The sequence below is a fragment of the Haplochromis burtoni genome, unplaced genomic scaffold (assembly GCF_018398535.1).
Source record: "Haplochromis burtoni strain Fernald_Lab_line unplaced genomic scaffold, NCSU_Asbu1 Contig_25, whole genome shotgun sequence".
NCBI classification, from domain to species: Eukaryota; Metazoa; Chordata; class Actinopteri; order Cichliformes; family Cichlidae; genus Haplochromis; species Haplochromis burtoni.
Window position 1 is genome coordinate 624,279 of NW_024582386.1, and position 17,679 is coordinate 641,957.

Here is a 17,679-nt window from a genome sequence, read left to right on the forward strand (position 1 = left end):
TTCTAAACCATAGATAATATAAAAGATGGCTGTAGCTATCATTACATGACCAATTTGGTCTTTGGGTTCCTGTTTTGAAGCATCACAATGGGTGTTTTTCCCATCGCTATCTTGGTGTTTTGAACCCATATGTGATTTGCAAGCGTTGGATTTGACTGTGAAACCGATTATCCTGCGTAACTCTCCTGCCTGACACATAAATTGCCAAATTGAGTTAATGTTTTATTTGGTACACTGGTAACAGAGACCATAAACTGATTGGGTCCTTACAGAGTTCTAGTGGCGTTTTTCATATAGACTTCTGTAGGAAAAGAACCCACAAGTATTTCCCCCTGATGGCCATTAAAAAGAATGCAGCTTTTGAGGTACTTAACTGGAAGGTTGTAATGGTTTGGGCATGTGCAGAGGAGGTATAGTGCATATATCGCATAAAGGATGCTGAATATGGTGCTGCCAGGCAGGAGGAAAATCACAGAGAAGAGTCATGGATGAGTGAGAGAGTTCATGCAGAGGAGGTCAGGGATAGGATGAAATGGAGGCAGAATATCCACTGTAGCGACCCCTAAAAGCACCAGCTGAATCCAGCATCACATTTTAAGAAAACACCACTGAACGTTTGTACATTTCCACTTTCGAAAAAAGTCTGTTGTACAGTCTGTGAGGTAGCATAACATAAGCAGCATGGAAAGTGATAGAGAGACAGCATCTGCAGACTGTTCAAGTTTCTTTTAAGTGTTCTTTATTTTCTGGCGTTGCCTTTCAACAGTTATTTCACGAAACAGAAGAACCTGGCAGTCAAAATCTCACCTGCTTTATACAGAATTCCATTCACATCTCAACCTCATTAACCTCTACCATTGAGAAAACAGGGTAGACTAAATAACACAGTCTAGACAAAGAAAAAGGAATATAATCATTCTTCCACTTAACAAACTCATTCTCTGACTCATGAGGTTATTTTAAAAGAAATAAACAATTTTACACAAAAGAAACACCCCTTCATTTGGTTACACCCAATTGACATGAGCAATGACATCATGTCCTATAAAAACAGGAAGTACTGGGGCGGCCCTTCCTGTTCATATAGGACCTGCACAAAGGAACACACAATGGTAAGTATAAACAAACTACATAAACAAATGAAAGATTCAAATCAACTACTGATGAAGTGACATTTAGCTTTAAGAACATTTGCACAGATGTAATGAATGGAACCAATGCTACCACAAACAGACCCGGGATAGTATGCAGAGGCAAGGTTACATGTGCTGTGTTTACATTAAAGCATTATGATTGACTATAAGATAACAGAACACAAAATAACAATATATGCAAGTGACAAATGGTAAACGAATTCAGTCCTAGCCACTTTGTCACACAGTCGTTGCTGGTTATTGGAGCAATTTGAAACAAATGCAACAGATGAATCGGCTCCAGTAGAAGATGTGCAACAAAACCTGCATGGTATTTTCATGTCAGGAGACCTGACACTGATCTATAATTTAAAATTCTTAATGATGACGTTTTCCTGGCATGAGTTTTCACACCAGTGAAAACTGTTTAGCTAATGTAGGAACTACAAAAAGGTGATAGAAGCAATAAAAACCCTACCCTACATCACTTAACTACTTCAGGACTATGCTGAGGATTTTCAATCACTCCACTAGTATGTTAAAAACATGCTGTCATTAGCCATCAACATTCAGAAGATGTGGAAGACGCCTTAAAGGAACAAGTCGGTTGTGAAGATGCATTTTGACTATGGAAGGCTAATCACATTCAAAATGTAAAAGCATAAAGATGAAAGTAACAATGAATTGAGATGGTGTTGGATTATTTATTGCATTTACATATAATCTTCTAGGAGGGCATAAAAGCCCTTCACAGTTTTAAATGGCCTCAACAGTAAATCTGTGTTTCTACAAGTCACCAACAGCATGGACTACTAATGGTTTCCATTCAACTTGAATACATTTGCACTACAGAAATCTCATTTGGCCAGTTTTGAGTCTGATAAAGACTGGCTTTCTTGAGCTCAATGGTGTAAAGTAGGCTACAGGATTGCTGAAGATGTCTTGATTGACAGGTGAAGCTTTTTAATACATTCGAGAAATATTCAACAGTCATTCTGTATTTTTCTGGTTTATTTCAGATTTTCATTCTGCTTAGATTTTTTATATATAATAACCATTACAAAGTGCTTCCTTTATCACTACAAAGGGAGTGATGTAACCATACTTCGTGCTTTTAAACTACAATGGGTGCCCACACACTGGAGCAAGCAGGTTTTAAGTTTTAGTCCAAATAGGTGAGCGGAAATATGTTTTACACTATCTTAGAAAGTCCCTATTTTGTTGAAAATTGTAACCACCCACAAAGATCAGTGGTATATCGTGGCCTGATCTCGTCTTCTGTCTCATCTTCTGTCCCTTCCACCGCCCTGGCATCACACCTGCACACAGGCTTTTGCTTAACTCACATCTCACCAGACAGTGCTCATCCTCAAAATAACTCTAGACAACAAAAGCCACATGGGACAGCAGACTTGTTAGCTTTCACACCATTTTACCTTATACCAAGGCAATGATGGAAGGGCTGACCCTGCTGAATAAATCATACCTCAGTTTTCTTCATTTCTTCAGTAACCTATATTCACGATCTTAAAATATGACTTACTGGTATAGTGCAGCTTTGCCTCACGCTTCCTTACAAACGTTTACAGCAGTTTTACAGGACCTTAGTCTGATAATTTCTGCTGTCATTTAAAGTTTAAACCTTGGTTCTGGTTGAAGTTGTTGCTCTATTGAGGAGACAGTAAAACTGCTCATCTCTGGACTCATAGTAATATCTAATACTTGCGTATATTATGGACAAGTTGGGATAATAAAAATTTCTCCTTTAATATCTTCCGTTTAAAGTAACAGAATGCAGTGTTGTGTAGTGAATTTAGTGGTAACAAGCCAGCGTTTATGATGTTTTTGGATCAGATAGATAATTATAACGACATTATCAAAATTTATCACCAGGAAATAGCTAAACAAATGTATGCTGACTCTGCAGTCACAGCATTCAAGTGCTGTTTTCCTTTTTTTTGGAACAGAAGTGATTAAATTATCTTGGGCTGATTATGTCCCCACAGCGCTGTATTATATAAAGAGGTTCTGCCTCCTGAAGTGGCTGCATAAAAGCAGAGTAGCACGCGTCTGTATATTTCTCCATGTACGTCTCCTCTTTACCGCTTCATCATCTCTTTCTTTCTGATTCCCTTAACGCAGCAAGAGTCCCCTCTGTTCTCATCTTTTCTCCATCAGTCCCATTTGTTTACTGTTCTCTCAAATCTTGTCTTTGTCTTTACTTTTATGTGTGTCCCTCCGTCTCATTCTTGTTGTTCTCTTTTTCTCTCTCTTTATCTCTACTCCATCGCCCCCCCTCCTTCCCCTGACTGACAGTGTTATAAATTGATTTTCAGCCCGGTGTGTTCCTTCTGTCTCTCTCTAGGCATTTCCCTTATTTAGCCTCTACCACTCCAGGGTATAGTCTAGACCGCAGGCCGACTGTCAGTCAGTGGCAGTGTGGAGCAGTCTAATTCTTGGCTGACAAGCATTCCTGACAGCAGGAACCAATGGGACGTTTCAAACATGCTTACTCTCTCTGGCTATGTCTCTCTCTGTTGCAATTTTTTTTTCTTTGCTATCTCTCATTTTCCTCACATTTTCCCTTCCTGTGCACTCCACTCTTCATTCTGTCATCGTTTTTTTTTCTCAGTTTATCTACCTTTCTGCCACCGCTCCTTAATTTTCTTCATCTTTCTTTCACTCAATCATCCCAAACCACCACAAGAAAATTACAGATACAATCATTTTCCAGAGCCATGCACAGCTCATTTAAATTAACTAACGTTGGACTCATGCACACGTGTGCACACCAATACATGCATTATATTTTGTCCTCTGGCGCTTTGAGTGCAGTTGTGATCTGAATACTCACCGAATGATTGGTATGTCTGCAAGGATTTTTTTTTTTTTTTGGTCAGTTTGCTCCATTGGGAAATCCATTCTTTAATCATAAATGAGTGTGTGTGAGATTAGACGAAGTATCCCTTTAAGCGAATCTGGTACCACAGAGGTCCTGAGAGACATGAAGGGAGAAAGAGAGAGAAAGAGATCAATAAGAAGGAGAAGGAGAGACAGACAAACACAAACAGAGCATGGCATAGAGGTGGAAAGGAATTTAAACTTTAAAAAAAAAATTCTTCAGGGATGGATTTGTGTAATTTCACTGCACTGCTCAGGATATGGCTAATATTTTATTTTACAGTATGTGTGCACACCCACACAGATATGTCTCATATGAGACATTGCTGCCACCCCCTAGCAGGAAATGGGGACGCCCAGAAACCTTAAGGGGGTAGTGCAGATTGCATTCAAATGAAAAATAGGATAATTTCACATTTTCTTCATTTAGCAGTCAGAACCATGTGGAAATAGCTATAGTGATCATAGGGTTCCCTTTGCAAAATGACAAGCCTAGTAATTGATTTCACCCCTTCAGAATCATCAAGCTTATTTCAGAACGTGTAAAGTCAAATTATCTTACTGAATGGCAATGGCAGATTTTTATTAATTTATATATTCAGTTTGACTAATATCATTTCCCTAGCTTCATGATGATGCTTTTCTCACTGACTTTAAAGGCTCAAGGATTCTTTCAGCCTGCACTAGTTTTCCGGACCAGGGCGTGTGTGGGCGTTGCTACTGATACTCTTGAGAAAATAAAGTGCGAAGCAGAAGTCTATTTTGCAAGCTCAAAGACGCCATAGTCAAGTGTATAATCATTTGAGGCATTATTTTTCAATTTTGAATGTCTTAGCGACTGCACAAATTTACTCTTCCATCACAAATCATTGCTCAGTGGTACATGGTCCAGCCTATTATGAACCTAGAAGTTTTCCACACCACAGATTAATCTTGCAACAACATAAGAGTGTCAACAAAGCTTTTGAGCCTAAAAAACTGAAACAGAATTTCTGCCCAATGTAATTTGGGAAATATCTTAAACATCAGAGGGTGCATGCACGCAAACAATCGTATTCACATTCACTGGCTATTCAGAACAATTTTATTTTTGAAAAGAAATAGAGCACTTTGCTCTCAGACTACTGGCTCAGACTTAAAATCTTTGGTAAAGCGTATAGTTATGGCTGGATCACTTTACCCTAAACACTGCCTTGGTTATGTTGAATAGGACTAGGCTGCTGGGGGCTTTGCAAACAGTTTGCATTTAATCATTAGTTAAATGATTAACCCCCCCTGAGAAATGTTCTCCTGGAGGTTTCTTCCTATTAAATGGGAGTTTTTCTTTTCCCCACTGTCGCCAAATACTTTCTCACATGGGGTCGTCTGAGTTTTGGCGTCTCTGTGCTATTGTGGGGCTGAGTTGAATTGAACAGAACTGAATTGAATTAGACTTCTCAAAATATTTGCTGATATGTTATTTAAAGTCCAAAATTTACACTATATTTTTAATTAGCTGTCCATAAAACTGGACTTCTCTCACAATGGTGTGACAAGTGCTGGGGTAAGTCACTTGTTAATCTCACATTTCCTTTTTTTCCTGGAGTGTTATCTTAGACATTCAAGATGAGATATTGCTTTGAGAAAAGAGATCAAGCTTATATTGTAGACCAGGGTTCATTAAATCCACTCAATTCACGAAGCAGATTTTCTTCTTTGTCTTTAAGCTTTCTTTATCCAGGGAAGGTTTTGCTGAGCACGCATGCTCTTTTCCAGCTAAACCCTGTTCCTCATTAGCACCAGCGCAGATACTCACACCTGGGAGCTACCCAGTCCAGCCACAAATCTTTTACTGTTTGCCAATTAGCATCTCGTTTTAAGTCTTCAGGGGGATATGTGTTCCTTTAAATGAATTCCTACTCAAAATCCCTTTAAGAATTAAACACACCTGGCCTGTATTTGACTATAAGCAAAGTTTGCATGTGCTAAATTGTTTGTGGAGGGCAGTGTCACTCCACAGACATGGTTATATTGGATATAATGACTTTGCACAACAAATAGGTCCAGTTATGACACACTTTCAAGGCAAAAAATACACTTCATCTTCACAGTGTTTGCCAAAATCTGACTCAATTCGGTGTGTCTCGCTACTTCTTTTAACCTCCTCTGCTATGGGTCAAAATCAGCCTAATCGGGTGCCAGTTTCGCTCACTGGGTTAAGTAGGCGACCCATACGCCGCAAGGCCACTGCAGAGGCCCGGGTTTCATTCTGCCCCGAGCCATTTCCTTCGTGTCATTCCCCCTGCTCTCTTTCCCTCCTTTCCTGTCTGCTTCACCGACTTATCCAGCAATAAGTCTGCTATAAACAAAAACAAACTTGGCCTGATCTTGCTATGGGAGTACATAAACCCAATATAGTTACTAAAACCAAACAGACAATTAGTCAGATAAGCATAAATGCTACTTCAGGATGTCATTATAGATAATGTGTGTGGTTAACTAGCAAGGTTAGGGTTTGAGAGGACGCTTCATGTGTGCTATGTGTGAGGGGAGTAGGGGGCAAGAGGGGAGTAAGCTAAGAATTGTGAACAAAGTAAATGGAATAACGTGTAAAAGGTTTAAATGGCAAGCATATTCAATAAGCTGTGTGAATGATGCATGGATTTGTGTGTATATTCCTCGGAATTGCCCCGTGCATGTGAAGCTATGTGTTTACGTGTGTGTTCATGTATGCTTGTCTGTCTGTGACTCTATGCCTGCATCTGCGTGTGTGCATGTGTGTAGAGGGGCTGTCAGTTTCGGTCTGGTAGTCACCATAATTAGAAGTCTCTCTTTTACCCCTGTCTCCTGCTTGCTTTTCCCTTTCTCTCGCTCTCTCTCCTCCGCTGAGTCTAGCCTTCTTTTCCTTTTACTTCTCCCTTTTCTCTGTTTCGATATTTTCAATTCTTTCTCTACCTCTTTCCTCCTCCTACACTCTCTTGCACCCTCTGAGTGATGAGTTTTAAATCATCCTTTCATTCTTGCGCAGTGATGAACGAGGGGGAAATCTGTCCTTTTCTCTTTGTTTATTCAGCTCTCCATCTCTGTCCCTCTGTCTCTTTTTTGCTCTTTATTCACCCCACCTTGTGTCCTCGGTTTTCTGTATAATGAAGTTGCCTAATCTTGGCAAAGATACCCTTAGATTTGTAAGTACACACAGAATTGTAAGTCATATTTGCATATTGTGATGACTTCACATTTAATGTTCAATTTTGTTTAGAAACAAAAGCAAAATAAGCTACACCAAGCAAATAAGTCTAAAAAACAGACAAATCCAAATTCAAGTACTATCCAAAAGTCATTTGAATCAGTTATCACTTGATTAGACTCAAAGAAATCAAAGACATTTGCTCTTTGTATTTGTGTTGATATCTTTTCCCTTTATGAATTGTAGTTTCTGTTAAACTCTCCTTGAAACATTTCATTGTATGCTGGTTAAGAACCACATGGGCCTTCTAGTTTTGAACTGGGAAAATGGCAGATAAGTATCTTGTTTTCTTGCTGTACCTTGCAAAATCTTCTTCTTTATTGTTGTTTTTTTCTTCCCTTTTCTTCTTCACTCCTTTGACCTCATTAAAAATATGTAGACAGGGTGACCAGCGGCATGTTAGGTTTGTAGGTATGCGTGTTTGTGCACAGGTATCCCCTCATATGGCTTAGCTTGTCCCTCCCGGTTTCCCAACATCTCATCTCTGATTGGTTGTGAAGGGATAGAGATACCAGCCCTTAATTGGAGCCAAGGCTGCCATTGGTGATTACATCTGTCACTGTGATAGCCTTGGAATAGTCTGGGTAAATGAGGGTTGGACAAACACCACACACAAGCAGACATCAGCACACACAGATGCACGCGCGCACACGCGCGCACACACACACGCACAGACAGACACACATCATTTTGGTTGGGATGCTGTCTTGGATAATTGGTTCGAAAAGCATCCAGCGGGATAGTACCCTGCTGTCCCCGTGGCCCTGGCTGCCATGGTAAATAACAAGGCTCATAAACATGAAAGTCAGGGGGATGATCATCCTGATTTGAGCTTTGCACTCAGATGAGATTGATGAAAGCCTAGAAGTTTAAAGGACTTTGAACATCCAATAATAGCATTTTTCAGCAAAACACTTTCATTTATAGCTAAAACAGCACAGCAAAGCCAAACAACTGTGGCATTAAAGGCTCTTGAAAACTATTTTAAGGCTTTTTTTTCTCTTTATTCTGTTCATTTGAATGTTTGCTGATTGTACATGGTTAAAAAACAAGACTAACAACACCTTTATAGGTTAATGGGAAAATTATTTAAAACAGGCATAAATGTTTAGCAATTTGTAATATTTTTTTCTTGGCAAGAAGACGCATTTATAACAGCAAGCGTCTTTGCTGTAGTGTCCTTCAACAGAATAATGTTAAATCCTTACCAGGTACAATGGTTTCTCCTCTGTGAGCTTACTCTGCAATCTCACCTCCCTGTGAAGTACAAGAAGTGAACAGTTTCTCCATCGGGGATCGATAGAGCATTGCAAGCAGTAGCCTGGACCGACTTCAGTCCTGGACACTCCAAGGTTTTCATCTAGCACCTGTAGTGTATTTGATATAAAAGGATCATTAAGATCAAAGGGAGAAGATAATGATACTGATGTGAACTGTAAAGTCCAAGGAGATCAATTACATTTACATTTTATAATTTAGGCATTTAGCAGGTGCTGTAACCCGGAGAGATTTAAAATAAGTACAGCAGCAGGATTAGCTTCACTTCTAATTTATCAGTACATGAACCTTATAAAAGAAAGTGCAAAGGATCACTGTTGCTGTATTAAACCTTTCTTTCAACTTATTGCCATATCATTAGAAAATGTCTGCAGGAATTACACTTCTCGTAGTTTTACTGTTTTAGTAGAATACCACAAGCAGTGCTTCTTAGCAACAACGCGTCATCCTTTATGACTACTTAACTCGAAACCTGAACTTTAATAACTTCTAACAAACAGAGTTCTGAATGACTGACCATAGTTTAAGTCTAATACTGCACTAATATCATTCACAATTGCTTGATTATCCAGTGCTTTACTCACAGGGAAAAAAGCATTGGGAAGCAAGAAAAGCATATTTACTGTTGTCACAAAAAATATAGATTTTTTGTTGTAGTTGATGTTAGAAGTTAGTTTTGCACCTGTCCCTCTAGACCCATATTTTGCACCAATATTTTGTGCTGTAGTTGATTTAGATGTCAGGTTTGCTCCCCTCCACCCCCCTAAACCCACTTTCTTTGTCTCCTCCTGCTACCAGCCTGCCACCACATAAACAAAGTCATTTAAAGAGCCTATAGGAGCTCATTAAGATCAAGTAGTATTTATCTTCTCCATCCCTGAAGAATTCATTAACTGTTTTTGATGTTGTATGGTGCGAGCAAGAGCGTAATCGGTGTCGTTTTTCATTTTCAGTTGTTGTAGATGGATGTCTCAACAAAACAAAGCAAATGGTTATTCTGTACAGCTATAAATTGCCGAGTCATGTTCAAAGGCACTGCCGCTGACTGACACACCCCTTTGCTTGTTGTGCATTTTAACATGTCAGTAATTGATTAGCAGCAAACAAAGGAATTGCCAGCTTTTGATCTTGCAGATGCCCATAGGATGAATCCAGGAGAATGCACCGGTCTCGCATTGATTTCACCTTTTAAGTGAGCTGGAAAGGTTGCTCAGTGGCAAAAAAGTTTCCAGTCACTCGGGGGACCCGAGTTCAAGCACCCCATGCTGAATGTGAATACCACTTCCTGGGGTGCTGTTCTGAAGTCCTGCCCCTGCCCCATGCCCTCACTGTGAAGGAGTGCATCACAAACTATAGATAAGCAGCGCTACCCTAGAAGAAGTTCTGGGAAGTACTTACTTCTATGATCTTCATATATTTCTATTAATACGTAATCATAGATCAGCATCAGAGACCAGGATATATCAAAACGAAGCTGACCTACTTAATATCACTCATGCTGACTCGTGGCTTCTTAGTTCATTCATTAAAAGCAATGTTTTGTATATTTTTTTTCTTTTGACTTTTTAGTGGTCTTACATAAAATAATAATGAATAATTGACCGTCACTTCTAATGGTTGTGTTTAAAAAAGGCAGTAATAAGTACTTGTTAGTGTGTGTATGTGTGGTTTTGTGTACAGTTTGAATGTGCTATGCAGTTACTACTCTGTCATAATGACAACTGAACCAGCTTTAATACACTGGCAGTTACACACTGATGCTGTTGCAACTGCACGTGCTGAGGAAGACTCACGGCTGCACTTACAATAAATAGTTGTGCGACAGTTACGAAATCCTTTTGTCACAATGGGCAGACATACGGAGGTGTAACTTCTAGCATCATCACTCTTTCACGTTTTAAAATATTGAATGATGAACATTAAACATTTTGAGAGTTCAATTATCTTGATTTATTATAATGTCTTAAGGTCACAACTTCAGTTTGACACCTTTATGTTTTCTTCCTCTAACTTAAGATGTGCTCAAATCTCTTTTCTCTTTCAGGTTTTATCTACACATGCGGGGGTACACTGAAAGGTCGAAATGGCAGTATAGAATCTCCTGGCTTTCCCTATGGCTACCCAAATGGAGCAAACTGCACCTGGGTCATTGTTGGAGAGGAAGGAAGTAGAATCCAGCTCATCTTCTTGTCATTTGCCATAGAAGAAGAGTATGACTTCCTGTCGTTGTACGACGGACATCCCCACCCTGCTAACTTCAGGACCAGGTAGGGCAGTTTTTATGTGTTATTCTTTTCAATTTTTCTTTTTTCATTTTCTTTTTTTTAAAGCAAGTGTTCATTTTGTCAAAGGAGAGAAATATGAAAACATTTAAAGCTTCAAACTGTTCTCATCCTATAATCTCATTAAAAATGAAGCATCGAATAAACTAAAAAATGCAGAGATCCGTCTCACATTTTGAGCTTTAATATCAATACAAATTGCTTAAGTAAAAGAAAACGTCCTTCTAACAGATACTGACACTACGGATGTTGCCCGAATTCTTTTAAGCAATGTTCACGTGGTGTTAAATGACCTTTGATAGCAACAGGGTGATCCACATTTGGTTTGTGGCAGCAATCACTGCCACTTCGGCTTCCTTTAGTTATTGAATTAGTTTATTGAGCTCTTCTTGCAAGAAACACAATACCCTGAAAGAATCTTGTTTTAGATAAGCTTTTAAACTCTACTTGTATGATTTTATCAGTCAATCAGTGGAGCTTAATAGCATCTGTCTGTGACTCTATTCACATTCAACATGTTCCTTTAACCCTGAAATGAATTTTTTTTGTTATTTTATTAACTGTGAAATGTGAGAACACTGTTTAAATGTTTAAATGTCACTGCACACTGTACAAAGTGTTTAGGATGTTGGTTCACAAAAAGTAACTCAATTATATAAATGCAAATAAATTTTTTTTTGTGGTTCATTCACACAAAATCATCCCTTAAAGATGGACTTATTGTTATAAGCCAGCTAATCAATAACATCTCACGTCCAAATCTGGTGAGTGAAAATAATCAAAGTAATAAAAGACAACAGACATTGCAACCAATTTAGTATTGGAAGAAAGACATTGTTTATAGAGCATAGCTGTTATTAACTGTTTTGTTTGATGCTTCACTAAGTTTTCTATGTCTTGGTCACATCAGTTATTCAAATTAAATAAACAAGCAAAAATAGAAACCAACTGTGACTCAGAAAGTGAATTTTATTTACATTTTTTGTGTGGATTTGGGCATCCATGTGGGACGACTTTTTTTTTTTTCAGTGAAGACTATCCAAGCCAAAGCAAGGTAAGCAACCACACGAAAGAAAATTCCCAAGATTTTGTTCTTTCTTTGTGTTTTTGTCTTCACTTTGTAGTGGATTTGAAGTTGGCTAAGCTTGGTTTCTAAAAGGCTTATAGTGAAGTCTGATCAAACCACACAGCCCCACAGTCCCAACAAAGCAGTTTCTAGTTTTTGTTCAAATCAGATAATCCGCATATCATATAATATAAGGTCTGATGTCACAACCTCGTTTTGCATATCTCATCGGACAAATTATGAACAGAAGCTTCCACTGTTGATGGAAAGATTTCTTTAATTACATCAGGCATGTGTGAGGCAACTACCAACAATATAGTGCCAGGAGAGAAAATCTGGTTTGGTTCAGTTGAGGAAAAAGGATTTGGGTCATGTAGAAATGAAATGAGTCGCCTTGATACTTGTCATGGGGAATGAACTGTTTTCATTAGCTTCAACAGGCATAATTTCTAATCAGCGAGCTGCACTAATCAACCTTTCTCGGACGTGGCGTTTAGGGCTCAAATTGCCATACAGAGTTAATTAAACAAGAGAGGAAAAGAATGGAACAAAACAGAAGAGAATACAAAAGGAAATAAGGTGACTAGGTGATTTTTGCCAGGTTATATAAAATTCTTGTTTCCACAAAGACAAAGAGACTTTCTCCCGACTCCAGTCTAAAGAAACTGGAGCTGGGAGAAAGTCAGAGATGCCCTCTGTGCTCTTATTGGCTGATTAGGATTCTTTGCTTATCTAAGATAACAGAAGATAATGTGTTGTGTGAATGCATTCATGTCCATAGGTTTGTCTGTGCTTGTCTGTGTGTGTATGTGTGTGCCTGTGGGGAAGATTTATGGCATGCATAATTCCAGTCGCCTTGCTACGTAAGCCAAACCTGTGGCTTATTCTCTTAGTCTCTTTTTCACTCTTTCATTACTTAAAACAGACATAGACACATAGCAACAAATTGTAATTTCATTGTCAACATAATACAAATTTAAGTGATTAAATACACTGGAGAAGACTGCACGATACGCTGCAAGTCATTTGTTCCCACTCACACACATGCAAATATTTGACCTTGCTCAGTAAAAACATATTTTATGGGGTGGCGCAGTGGTGCAGTAGTTATCACTGTCTCCTCACAGTAAGGTCCTCCAGCTGACTGAGGCCTTTCTGTGTGGCGGTCTCTCTTGGTGCTCTGGCTTCCATCCATAGACATGCTTGTTAAGTTAATTGGTGATTCTAAATTGGCTGTGAGTGTGAAAGGTTGTCTGTCTCTCTGTGTTAGCCCTCTAATAGACAGCCAACCAGTAAAGGGTGTGTCCTGCCTCTCACCCTGTGACACAGTTTAGGCTCCTGCGACCCTAAATTGGATAGAAAAATATTGGATGAGCTTAGAAAAAGACACATTTCTCTATTCCTTCTTTTTGTTTTGTTTTGTTTTTTTCCATATTTTTTCCAAATCCTTTACAATTTGAGAACTGGAAAAAAAAAAGGAAAATGCCCTGCACTGCATCTCAGCTATATAGGTGTGGTGTCACAATCGATACATAAAAAATAAGAAGAATTTGTGTTTTTGAAAATATGAATATTAAAATATTCAACTTTTTAATAGTTTATAGCCTAAAAGCAGTTATTTGTGGTTTCATGGTTCAAGCTTGACCGTTGCTGTAAAAGTAATCTTTTTTTTAAAAAATGCATTAAAACTGTCACCGTTCTTTTTTTTCTTTTTCAGTTAAAAAGCCTTAAATTCTTGGGTTTCTTTGTGGTAAAGTTGAAATGACATTTTTACATTTTTGTCGCCACCTGTCTCACCTTGACTAGTATCTGAAAGTAAAAGCATTTTTTAAGAGTAAATCTCTGTTCTTTTTAAATAACTATTATTATTGACAACATCAAAGGTGATGCTGTCTATCAACTGGAAATTAAATCTATTTGTGAATTTCTTCTACAATCACATTAATCAAGGTATAAAAACATTTTTCCCACTGCAAGTTGCCATCAGTGAGTAAAGGTCACCTTCCCTGATTTCTGCATGATAAAAAAAAGCCCCAGTGCAACTTTGAAATAACAGTTCCTCTCTGCCCCAGTCGATTATTTATTGACTCTAGCTGGAAGTTAAAATTATTGACTGTGATAAACTGGGTTTTGAACTTTGGGATGGTCTCACCTGCCTGTTCTCTTCTTGATCTTGGTGCAACAAATAGATATGATGAATGGAGTTCATATAAGCCAGGAAACATCTGGGGATCACACACTGTGACTAGCACATTCAAGACATTTTTATGCGATTAGTAACTGGCTCAAATCAGGCTTTCAGGCTGGAATTTCTGCATAACTTATTTTTTTTTTAAAAATACTCTAATTCACAAATGATCCACAGTGTCTTGACAAAGTGAAGTAGTATTACTGCAAATCAAAACCATTTAGGAAACACAGCAACTCAGCCATAAAGTTACAGACCACGTAAATTTACAGAGTGAGGTCGCTGAGTGCTGAGGTGTAGGTGTCACTGTACTTTCGTCCATATAGTCTTTTTCTGGTAGAGAAACTGAGACGTTTTCTAATACACTATGAATCATGTTATTTCTCTGAAAAAAAGGTGTGAGGGTTTTTTTGTTTGTTTTCTTTTTTGTTTTTTACATGACTACCTACAACTTCATGGGCAGTCAGTGGAAACAGTACTTTAACATGTTTCTCAGTTTTAGTTGGTCTGTGTTTTGATTTATTTCAAGGAATGCTGCATGAACAACACAGTACTCCAATTATTCATGCAACATGCAGTTCATGCCAAATACCCTTGGTTTTCAGACTTTCTAGGCCAGATAATCAAATAAACCAAAGTCAAAAATCTGCTTTACTTAATGCAACTAAGAGCAGTGGGTCATCATCAAGAGCAACATGGGTCATGCTCAACATTCCTTCCAAATGCTTCCCTTTGAATCTGCTCCGCTGAACAATACATTTAAAGCACTGGACAGTGCAGTGCACAGACAGGGCAGTGGCCACCCATGGTGCATGTTGTTAACATCTCTGTCATTGAGGACGTGGGTTAGCACAATATTTGTATATTGTGTATATATTTCCCACTGTGCATAGCTTTGGATACTGGGTCACAAGTTTCTGTGACTGAATTTTTATTTATTTTTTATTTTTTGAATTGAAACCATGGTAAGGTATCAGGTGGCACATAAACTGTTGGAGTAGAAGACGTGACTGGGACTTCAGAGAGTTTACCAGCTGTCTGAAAATTAATCATGTGTGAGCGCCAAGAGAGCATCTGAGAGTTTTTGGCCATGCATGGATAGATGGATAAAATACAAGTATTAAATGATGGAAGACACAGTAAGGGGTTTTCGTCACCAGACTTTCAGGATTAAAATGCGAAATTACCAGATTTAGGATTTGATCGCTGTGGTGTGACTACATGGTTCTTACAGTTACTCAGATTCAATGTAAACGTTTACATTATACATGAATTCTTCTGTGATTCATTTTTAAATTGTTTGATTTTTCCCCCTCTTCGTGTTATCCTTTCTTCATCCGAATGTCCAGTCAAAACTGTTGATGTGTGTATATTTTATCTGTAGGATCCTGACAGATGACTTAGTGGCTTTCATTCAACTCGCTTGGACTTTTGTGCTGGTTCAGATACCATGGTAGCTTTACATGTGCAAAATGCAGATACAATTGTGTTTTCCATCAAGTAAGTGCACAGTCATGTTCACAAAATGAAAAAAGAAATGTGGGGTTGTAGCAGGTCACTGCATGAATATTTGATCAGTGCAATCTGTCAGTCTGTCCATTTCATCCTGTGGCTAGATTTGTTGTGTGCAAGCAAATCTGTTTTCAAGCCATTTACTCAAGTAAACTAGGTTTGTGCAGATGCATTTCAACAATAAAAGCCACAGGAGGAAACCTAAACATAGTATTTGTGATATCAGACAGATTCAGTGGCAGACTATCAGCAACAGCTTGAAAATATTAATAGTCTTTATGGAGCTTGAATCTATAACATTTCTGATCAAAGTCACGCATGCGTTACCATTATTACTTATTACACTGGATTTCAAATTTCTAAAAACACTTGGAAAAATGTTTCACATTTTTAATTTTTAATTGAAAATTTCAAATTGAGAGAAAGAAGACTTTCATTTTGAATTTAGTAAATGTGTAATTTTTCCTCTGGTGGTAATTAATGACCTGGTAACCCAGGTTACTGACTGTCTTGCTCTGAAATAAAAAACGGGAAGGAGGTTGTGTAATGAGTGTCATTCGTTTTATTAGTGATGCCAAATTTTTACTCATTTTCAGTCCAGACCTTGGACTTACTGCTGACCATTTTTAGGATTGTTTGTTTGTTTGTTAAGCCATTTAACACTGACCTATGAATCACTCAAGCATAAAAAAGCCACTTAGCTCAAGGAATGAACCAGTGTTATATCTACACTCAACACACCACAGTAGCTTCACTTTTCAGCCAGACAATGATCCCACACACATGCCAAATGCAGTAAAACTATACCTGAGTAGAAAAACACTAAATGAAACACTAACAGGCCTTAACATTATTAAAGCAATGTGGGATCATCTTGACAGAGAACAGAACAAAAGGGAACCAACATCCAAAGAAGAGCTTTAAATGCAAAAGACCTGGTGAATTATTCCTGAGATTTAAAGAAAATGCAAGAAAGCTTGCCTAAAAGAGTGCAGGCTGTGTTGAAAAATAATTGAATTTTAAGCTACTTAAAACTACAGAAACTCTGTTTTTTCCTTATATTCCTATATTTCCTTAATCTCTGACTCACTTCCACAGTGTGTCTTTGTCCTGTCTTCCTCCCCTCACCCAAATGGACACTCCTCCTTGAGCCTGGTTCTGCTGGAGGTTTCTTCCTGTTAAAAGGAAGTTTTTCCTTCCCACTGTTGCCTTTTTTTTGCTCATGTTAGTGTACCTTGGCACATACAAATGCAGACATGCAGCAGATTAACTAGTAGCAATGCTGTAGTCCGAATACAGAGCACAAAAAAAATGTTTTTATTATGATGGTCATCTGATCACGTAACTCCCAAATATATTTGATCTCATTTCTTGAGCAAGAACTGATCTTGACATTACAAAATATATTCATAAATCTGTGATGTAATGTGACGTATGCTTGGAGCCACATTACTGTGACACACACACACACACATTCAGAGAAAAAAAACATTGCTGAATGTCACGAGAGGAAAAGCTTGGATGTGTCTGTTAACTCTATTTTTACCCCTTTTAGGTTGCGATATACTGGCTACTTTATTCCCTGCTTCCTATTTGTACTCTGACCCAGTTTGTATCTTCAATCCTTTACAGCACCAATTTTACACCTGGCTAAGTCACACCCACCCACTCCCTACACACACACAAGACACATCCACGGAAACTGAGAGACACATGATCGCTGCCACAAAGTAAACGTACACAGGCAACGTAAATACACAGCCATACAGCAAGACATGCACCTGCTGCACACAGGCGCAGAAGGCAAACAAACACAAAGGCCATGGGAAACAGCAATGTGTGATTGGTGTGAAAATAAACAAATACGGCCTTTGATGTCGGGACAATATTCCTGAGCAAAACCGAGTTCACGTTTTTGGGGGAAGACAGCGAGAAGTGTATATGTAGATGCACAGGTATATGTGTGTGTGTGTGTGTGCTTTAGCGTGTGAGTGAGTGAGAGGTTTTGTGTGAGTGTGAACTGAGGTGTGTTTATCCCTGAGGTAGTGGTATTTCATCTCTTCCTGCATCAGTTCTGCCCTGTAGGGGGTAAG

The 17,679-nt window shown here is 38.5% G+C and overlaps 1 protein-coding gene across 7 annotated transcripts in view; it reads left to right on the top strand.

The window, feature by feature from the left end:
• The window catches only part of csmd3b (CUB and Sushi multiple domains 3b), a 395,380-nt gene that overhangs the window by 74,456 nt on the left and 303,245 nt on the right, over positions 1 to 17,679 (top strand). For all 7 annotated transcript variants that reach the window (XM_014332163.2, XM_014332164.2, XM_014332166.2 and 4 more), the window contains exon 2: positions 10,583 to 10,805. In XM_014332163.2, coding sequence (XP_014187649.1) covers positions 10,583 to 10,805 — 223 coding nt within the window. The remainder of the gene's footprint in view (positions 1 to 10,582; positions 10,806 to 17,679) is intronic.